Genomic DNA, 9904 nt, shown 5'->3' with positions numbered 1-9904 from the left:
TTTCTGTTTTTTTCGTTTTAATGCGCCCCCACCCCCCTGGAACGCCCTCCCCCCCGGAAAAAATATTTTTTAAATATATTTTTTAGTTTTAATTTTTTTATTTATTGGTTTAAAGGTTCAAAATTTTACAAGTTCCAAAATTATGAGTTCGGAGGTTTATGTGTTTGGAAGTTTACGGGTTCGAAATTCTGCGATTTTAAAAGTTAGCGGTTCGAAAGTTTATGAAATTTGTATGTTCGGAAGGTTGTTGTTTTGAAAGTTTATGGCTTCATGTTTATTGTATCTAAATTATTTATGAATACTCTTGAGAAGTCATTTTCCTTAATTTGCGTACCAAACACCGGATAATGAATAAGATTACTACTTATTTTCCAAGAAAACATTTTTCACGGAAAACATTTTTCGTTATACCAAACACACCTTAAATCTGACATTTTTCAAATTGTGCACCTAAGTTTCGTAAATGGCTCAAACCTATTTTAGCATTAATTAGCAATGGAATTGACCATATTAACCTTTACTATCTCACATAAACACTCCTAACACATATTCCAACACTATTTACTCCAAGGACAATGTAGGAAAAAAATAATTAATTCATTCTTGAAATCTGGAAAAATCACTTATTTTGGACCACAAGAAAAAGGCCAAAAAATTACTTATTTTGGACCGGAGGGAGTATTTAACAAAGTTAGTCATTTTTTAATAATCAACAAAGTTAAATAGGCCAATTAATTTCCATAGCCTTTGACCAGAACAACTACCATATATATCTTGAACTTTCTCATTAATTATTATACTTTGTCTTTGTCCTATTATTTTATTTTCTTCTTTGGCTCATTATCTAAACACTCTATAAGATATCCATGCACTAGTTTGATAATTAAAATGAGTGAAAAAAGAGCAGAGAAAATAGAAAATATGGAATTAGGGGAAAATATAGCAACTGCAACTAATATTAAAGCTGAAGATGAAGAAGAAATGATGCAACTTCCAGGTTTTCGGTTTCATCCTACAGATGAAGAGCTTGTGAGTTTTTATCTGAGACGTAAAGTGGAAGACAAAAGGATCAAAATGGATCTTATCAAAGAGGTTGATATCTACAAACATGATCCTTGGGATCTTCCAAGTGAGTATATATACTAGTAATTATTATATGTAATTAGCTTCGTGCAATATATACTAGTGAGGTTTATTGACTCTAGATCATATATTCGCCTCTGCTCCTCCCCTCGCAGCCCAAGATAATCTGATAAAATCAGATGGTCTAGCATAAACACACGGCTAAATTCGAGTCGGAGTTAGATTTGATCTTTATGGGTTTTAAATTCAAATTTTGTACATATTTAGTGATTTCTTAATACAAATACAGAATTTGGACTATAGTTATTGGATCGATCGAACGCGTAACTTAGCTTCTAGCTGCACCTTTAGGCTAAATTAGCCAATGAGGTGTAAGTATGAAGGCCCCAAACTAGGTTTATATTACGAGTGTTTTTTGGTACGACAGAAGTCATTTTTCATTAAAATATTTTTTTGGTTAAACATTTTTCATGAAAATTATATTTTTGAAAATTATTTACGGTGTAAGTAGGTGAGTGCAAAAAGTATTTTTCGGGAAAATATAAGAACATTTGATAATAATATTAGCAAAACAAAGAGTGTTTAAATAAAAAAATTAAGTACTAAAGATCAACTAATAAATATCTAATGTTGAACAAGTGATATAACGATAAAAGTTAACACTTGTAAGGTAAACGAATTTGGCCTAAATGTCTAAACGTAGTTTTTTGTAATTAAACACAAGAAAATGACTTTCTTGTGACAAATATTTTCTTGAAAAATGACTTCCTTTATACATAATACACCTTTTATTTTCTGAATTACGTTCAAGCAATTAGGTCGGGGTCGGATGACTTCAATAGAAATGCATATCCAGTCTATTATAATAAATATTAATACCTTGATTTCTTGTTGTATTAAAGTGTTCAATTGGACATCGAATCTGAAGAAAGAATTTATTTTGGGATTTGTAGTCTTAAATAAGTTATGATATTTCTATAACTATAAAATCATATTATTAAGGATAAAATAAAAATTTAAAATAAATTATTTTATATAAAAATGCATCATTTATTGTGAAGCGGACTTAAAACGAGAATGTATATCACATAAAAATGTAATAGAGAAAATAGTGTATTGCTTGGAGAACCGTGAAGAAGGGCGGTAAGGTTGTCCGTGTGACCTTAGGTCATTGGGTTCGAGCAATGTAAGTTATGATATTTCTATAACTATAAAATCATGTTATTAAGGATAAAATAAAATTTTAAAATTAATTTTTTTAATCTAAAAATGTATCATTTATTGTGAAGCGGACATAAAACGAGAGTGTATATCACATAAAAATGTAATAGAGAAAATAGTGTATTGCTTGGAGAGCCATGAAAAAGGGCGGTAAAATTGTTTCTGTGTGACCTATAGGTCATTGGGTTCGAGCCACGTAAGCAGGCACCAATGTTTGTATTAGGATAGATTGTCTATATCACACCCCTTGGCATGCGATCCTTTCCTGAACCCTATACGAATGCAGGAAGCGCGATAACTGCGAAATCACCTCACCAGGAAAGTGACTGTTATAATTAGATCTGGTTTGTACCCGGAAGATGTATATTTGTTTGACCTTTTCCTGCAACAATTATAGACCAAGGACTTGGCTCCAAAGTTGAGGGAATCATACAACAATTATTTAAACACGACAATTACTAGAAAGTGACTTTGCCCTTGTCATTGACCAAGTTCTCTTCATACCTTATTTGTTAATTCAAACAAGACAGCCTGATTATTATTTGGTCTAGTATCAAATACCAATCTATAACTCTTATCATTAGAGTTTTGCTTGAGTGCATCAGAAGCAACAACTACAATAATATCTTTCTCCAACTGACACGTGGTAGATAAAGAATTCATGTTCCTGGAAAAAATAATGCTTAAAAAACAAGAGTTTAACTTCTTCTATAATTGATAGTGTATAAAAGTTTGTATACTACCAAATAATGACGAAGCCAAGATTTTTACAGGGGGTCAAAAAAAAATATATATCCAGGAAGAAGTCAACGGGTATCTATATATAGTATATATAGAAATATTTACCTAGTTACATGTAATTTTTCGACAAAAGGGTGTTAACACCTTGAATACATGTGGCTCCGCCACGGCTACCAATCCGCCTAGATAACTACATATAACTGGCCACTATAATTGAGATTGGTTGGAAAATAATATAGATTAAATACAGAGAAAGTGTAAAGATTGTATACACAATCAGTGTGTGTATACAGTGGCGAAGTCAGAAATTTTTTCAAGGGTGTTCAAACTTGAAAGAACTAAAAAAAAAAATCCGCAAAGGGTGTTCAATATATGTTATACACATTTAAAACCTAAGTTTTACCTTTATATACGCAGTGTAATTTTCCGATGAAGGGTAGTCAATTAACCACCATTACCAGACTGTAGCTTCGCCTCTGTGTGTGTATATATATATATATATATATATATATATATATATATATATATATATATATATATATATATATATAAGCTTTTTCTTTTCTTGGTTAACCTATATGTAAAAGTTAATCCAAAATTAAAGATGTTATCTTCATAATGTAAATGTTGAAGTTTAAAGTTTCATTTAAGATAGGTTTGTAACCTAATTTTTCTAACGTTTGGATGATTTTTAATTTAATTTGTTTGTATGTAGCAGGGAACACAGTGGGGGATAATTGCAAGGAATGGTATTTCTTCAGTATGAGAGGGAGAAAGTACAGAAACAGTGTAAGACCAAATAGAGTAACAGGTTCTGGTTTTTGGAAAGCTACAGGAATTGACAAACCTGTTTATAGTACTACTACTACATCACAAAGCACAGATCGTGAATGCATTGGCCTCAAGAAATCATTAGTATATTACAGGGGAAGTGCTGGCAAAGGAACAAAAACTGATTGGATGATGCATGAGTTTCGCCTACCACCAAATTGGAAGACTTCAAACCAGCAGCTGCCCAATCCCAAGAACATTATTCCAGAAGCTGTAAGTTCACTTCCTCCCCCCATCCACCCCACCCCCACCCCCAATTTTATTCATGTAGTCATGAAGCTTCATTTAAGTTACTGGGTTCTAAACCCTAGGGTAGAGAGGCTGTTTCCAATACAGCCTCGGATCCTTCCCTCCAAGAACCCATCACCTTGCTCTTGGGGTGACTCGAACTCACAACCTCTTGGTTGGAAGTAGAAGGTGCTTACCATCAGAGCAAGCCACCTTGTCTAATACTAATATGTATACATTAAATGAATTTTATTAAGACAAATACAAAATTTAAACCAAAGTTAGTGGGTTATATTGAACCCGTACATTAGATTTTGCCTCCACCCTGCTAGTGGTAATTGGTAATACAAACTCTATGTTAAATTCTTGTTACCTTTCTTGAATTTTGAATCAAGTAGCAAAACGATTTTCTATATAGGAGTGGAAGGAATAATAAGAGGATATATAATGTCAGGGGTATAATAGACTTTTCAAGTAAAAGTATAAAATTTGGTCAATGTGAAACATAGCAAAGTAAAATGATTTTTGTGTAACAAAGGAAAGAAAACTAATTTTTTAGGTTATGAAAACAAAGTTGAATTATTTTTATGTAACAAAAGGAAAAAAAGTGATTTTTGCGTAATGAACACAAAGTTGAATGACCATTCAGAAAATTTACTCCTCCCTTAATTGATGTTAGTGAATAGAACTTAAATTCTTCTTGAATTCATATCCACAAATGCTGACCTGCAATAACCTAATTATCCGATGATTCAACTTGGTTATTGGCATTTAAGTGCTAAATAAATATATCTCAATTAATATTTTCTCAATATATCTGTAAACAGAAAGTTATACTAATAGTACAAATTAGTATACACCCAAATGAATAAATAAATTGGCAAATAGAAGGAAAACAAGAGTAAAAGAAAAAGTTCATGCAATTAAAGGTGGACGCGGACCTATGATTTAAATTTAATATAATGCGTACAAAGTTAAGAATTTCTCAAAAATACAAATTCAAAACTGTTAAACTATTTTTCTTACATTCACACACACATATATCTATATTTGTATCTATATATATATATATATATATATATATATATATATATATATATATAGTATACCATTTATGTCAAATAGAGTGCTACTTTTTTTTCCTTCTCTTGTATATCGACTATGTATTAACTCTTTTACAATAATATCCCCCGTGTAATTTCACATATAGTGGGTAGAGAGTCTATTTCCAATAAACCATCGACTCAAGGAAAACAAGCATAACAGTAATAAAAAAAAATACGGTACTGTGAATGAAAAAGAAGCAGTAACAACAGTTAGATAATAAGATGTCCGAAGCGAAAGAAACAATAAGTAATAATATAATTGTATTAACTCTTTTGAAATGCATAAATTGCAGGAAGTTTGGACACTATGCAGAATTTTCAAGAGGACTTCAAATTACAAGAGATTCACACCAGATTGGAAGCAGCCCGTTATTAAACAAAGTTTTGGTGATGCAAATTCTAAAGCATGCAGTCTTCAATCTGAAACAAGTGATAATCACTCAATTAATATCAACTTCAAGAAGATGGAATTTCCACATAAGAACAATAATGCAGCAACTGGTGAAAATTATCAAGTTGATCAAGGAAACACACATTACCAAAATAGCCAACCAATAATTACCATGCCACAATCTTCAATCACATCATCAAACTCAAGCTTTTGGAATACAAGTGCTGAAGAGCAGTATTTGTTTAGTGATGGAAACTGGGATGAGCTCAAATCCGTCGTTGATTTAGCTATTGATCCTCGTAGTCTTCTTGGATTTAGATAAATTGGACGAGGATAGAGTGCAGAAATTGGGGTTTGAACTGAGTCAGCGGTGAATTCAGAATTTAAAGTCAGCAGGCTTACTCTATGTTCTTAAGATAGTCCGAGCTAGATGCAGCGGGTTTGACATGGTTCTATTCTCTATTTATGTGCTATTTCCATGCACATGCATAGTTCGAGCTAGAAGCAACATGTTCTAAATGAGTTTGTTGGATGGACGATGGAGAAAGTACATCTAGATATGCGTGACGTATCACTTGTTATTGCGTGCTGTTACACGACTATGTTTAGTTGCGCTTGAAGTTAAAACAGAATGCAGATCAAGTAAGATATGCCCCAAAGAGAGAGCACCATTCTACCTATTTTTCGATCTTCATCCCTACTTCTCTAACTAGCTTTCTGCCTTTTTAGTTTATTAGGACTGAGATTTATCTTGTGAAGTACTAATTTTCTAGACACTGCTTTCATCTTGTTCAGAATTTCATAGAGTACTTTTTGTTTGGAATAAAATAAGATGGAGTAAATATTTTATAAGGAAAAATACATTGGCTTCTTTTGTTACCTTTTGCCATTACATATTTGATTGGAGGTTGAGTAGATATAGGTGCTCACAACGGCAATATGTAATTCAATTCATTATTTTCAATTTACTTCCCATTCTTAGGAAGTAAGGGCATCCCTGGTCTAACTGGTAAAGTTGTTGTCATGTGACCAGGAAGTCACGGGTTTAAGCCGTGGAAACAGTCTCTTCCAGAAATGCAGGGTAAGGCTGCGTACAATAGACCCTTGTGGTCCGGCCCTTCCCCGGACCCCACGCGCATAGTGGGAGTTTAGTGCACCGGGTTGCCCTTTGTTTATCTTCTTGGGAAGACATTTCTACTTAGAACATTTTTGTGATGCATAGGAAGAGGGAGGATTATATCTATTTCAGATTACAAATTCAATATTAAGTTTGATGAGAATCTTTTTCAAGGATATGTTTGAAGTTCATTTCTGAAGAGAAAAAAAAACTCTTTTAGCTAGCAATAAAGATTATACACCATAACTACAGCATAATATGCAAATATACACTATGAGAAATTTCCACAGTCAGCACAATATTACTGATATTTCTCCAAACCTCAAGAAAAAGGCTCTTCACTCTTTATGGTTAAAGAGCGGAAAGGAAAGAAGACAGATAATAATAATATGAACGCAGACTTATACCCGATGAGGATCTATAGACCGATGAGAGGCTGCATTTGCATAGCTTTCTTGACCCTATAATCCTGTAATTCTGCAATGGACTTCCTTTGACAGCATGAAAAGGCTTAGGTTGATGAGAGTTGTGTGATTGCTCCTGGTGAGTGTTCACAGGTGACGCGACTACAGGTACATATAAGCTGACCCTTCGGTCTCTGATGCTATCTCGGGAACATCAGTTATCCTTGACTCTGTCGGCTGAATATCGCTCAATCCTCCATCTACAATTGGCTGATGATTTGTGTGATCTACAACCAGATCAACCACACTCTCCTCAGACACAATAACAACAACAACATACCCGGTGTAATCCCACAAAGTGGGGTCTGAGGAGGTTAGGATGTACGCAGACCTTACCCCTACCTTTGTGAAGGTAGAGAGGCTGACACTCTCCTCAGACACGAGTGCTGGAAATGCTTTAGCATGCTTTGTCCGCATTCTTCTTTGACAAATCGACATACTTAGTTTGTGGTATATTACTAATGCTACTTGAGCAAGATTCATCTTAGTTTGTGGTATATTACTAATGCTACTTGAGCAAGATTCATCTTCTTTTCAAGTATTTGCTTGGTATCAACCTGCTGTCTACTAACAGGAACATCATTGTTCAATTAACTCTAACCTCTTAAAGCCAAATAAGAAGGAAAAGAAATGCAACATTATCAGCATATGTCTGAGAACAACTAAAGGTTGGCTTAGAAAACATTGCATTTGAAAAAAAAAAACGCCACTATCCTCCTGTCCATTCTTGTTGGATCAAACTCAAAGCAGATACAGCATCCGTCTCACACAAGACTACTCTACTGGCACTTTCCTCAGACTCTTCAAGATTTTTGGCTGATTTCTCAGACTTTGCTATTCCCCGGTTTGGCACAAAATTCTCCTTGGATGCTTCACCAGTTGATGCACCGTCCGTTTCACCAATCGAATTTTGAGGTCTTCGCTGGTATGTGACAACAATTTTTGGCTGTATTCGATCCTCTCATAATCGAACAAATTGAGATGGGACTGCATTCTTGGGCATAGAAGAAGAAGACGGCTTGAAGAGCTGATAATCTTCGATTGCATGCTTCAATTTCTTTCCTTATTTGATTTCTCTAAGACCTTTGTTAACTTTCACCTGTTGTTTGTGTAAATTTCTTATGAGAGTTTGACATAGCGTCATTTCTGCAAGAATTTCCCACCTCAGTACCTTAGTAAGTTATAAGCAGTCCAAAAGTAAATAGATTTCTATCCACCACCCAAAGAGGATGACTTTCAAACTAGCAAGGGCGCTAAACTATATTGCATGGACCCTCTTAAAATGCTGCCGCACCTATGTCGGATCCTCCCAAAATGCTATTTTTTGAGGATCCAACACGCACCCGATGATATTTTTGCAGAGTCCGAACAACATAGGTTCCAAACACCAGATAATCCAACTGAGTATTTTGATGGAAACAACATGAAACTTACCAAAATAGTTAACTTAGACCTATGTTACACGACTCTTTTACTGGTACATCACATCTGATATCAGGATGTGTAGGTATCCAGTTCAGCTACGTCTTATTCTTTTTCTAATTTTTAGTCTATTAGAAGGATCTGCTTGAAGTAAAGGCACACATATTTTACCCGTTCGTGATGAGTACATCAAGACAAATGAAGTTATGCATAGACTTAATCAGTGTACATTTCCAGAAGAAGAAAAACAACTTCCAACCACCAAGAAGTTTTCATATCACCTAAATTCAACAAAATGTCATGCTTCTTTTGTAATGAGTATATGTCTAGGGCCGGGTGACGAAAAGTTTATTCTAAATGGTCTGAATATGCAAAATCAAATGGAGTTGCAGCTTTAACAATAACTTGGTTGCTTTGAAATGAACAAAACGCCACAGTTTATGTAGAGTATCTTGTATTCCTAGTCCCACAGATGTAAACTTTACAAGATAAAAAATGATTATAAAAGAACTTTTCTGAAAAATATTTTAAGGTTCTAACTTGAAAACAATGATATGTTCCTGTATTACAATTTTCATCAAAATTTATGGTTTTTTGCTCCTCAATGGAATATCCTATCACTCATATTTTTCAACGTGCACCACCAGCAGGCACGTACCTCGACTATTCCATCAAATATCTGTTAACCTCCAACCAACTCACAGATACTGACTAACTCTGCCCGTCAAGGCTTACGCAGATAGCAAGAAATCACCTAGTAATTTTTGCCTCTGCTGGAATTTGAACTTGAGACCTATTCTCCTCTCACTTTATTGGCCACTATGCGACACCCTTGGATGCTAAAAATATTAAGATTTTTGCAGAGCCTCACTAACAAGATCGGTCGTTTAGTTAATTTAATAACTGATGTAAAGGGCAGCCCGGAGCTACCCGCTATGCGATCTGTTAACCTCCAACCAACCCACAGATACCGAGTAATTCTGCACGTCAAGGCTTAGGCAGATAGCAAGAAATCACCTAGTAATTTTTGCCTCTGCTGAAATTTGAACCTGAGACCTAATAATTCTCTTCACTTTATTGACCATTAGCCGACACCCTTGGATGCTAAAGTTATTAAGATTTTTGTACAGCCTCACTAACAAGATCCAGCGTTCAGTTAATTTCACAACTGATTAACTAACCTAATGTAAAGGGCAGTCCGGTGCACTAAACTCTCGCTATGCGCGGGTCCGGGGAAGGGCCGGACTACAAGGGTCTATTATATGCAGTCTTACCCTGCATTTCTGCAAGAGGCTGTTTC

General features: G+C 34.6%; 1 protein-coding gene across 2 annotated transcripts; it reads left to right on the top strand.

Moving 5' to 3' along the window:
- Positions 1-852: 852 nt before the first annotated feature.
- Positions 853-6454, top strand: LOC109213692 (transcription factor JUNGBRUNNEN 1-like). Of its 2 annotated transcripts, none has more exons than XM_019377525.1 (3): positions 853-1129; positions 3764-4089; positions 5504-6454. In XM_019377525.1, the coding sequence occupies exons 1-3, from the start codon at positions 889-891 to the stop codon at positions 5921-5923; spliced, it is 987 nt and encodes a 328-aa protein (XP_019233070.1). In that variant the 5' UTR covers positions 853-888; the 3' UTR covers positions 5924-6454. The 2 variants fall into 2 exon arrangements, with proteins under 2 accessions (XP_019233070.1, XP_019233069.1); XM_019377524.1 differs by having other exon boundaries at positions 3761-4089.
- Positions 6455-9904: the final 3450 nt, after the last annotated feature.

The sequence above is a fragment of the Nicotiana attenuata genome, unplaced genomic scaffold (genome assembly GCF_001879085.1).
Source record: "Nicotiana attenuata strain UT unplaced genomic scaffold, NIATTr2, whole genome shotgun sequence".
NCBI classification, from domain to species: Eukaryota; Viridiplantae; Streptophyta; class Magnoliopsida; order Solanales; family Solanaceae; genus Nicotiana; species Nicotiana attenuata.
The sequence above is the reverse complement of the archived record's forward strand: the minus strand, read 5'-3'. Positions and strand labels throughout refer to the sequence as shown.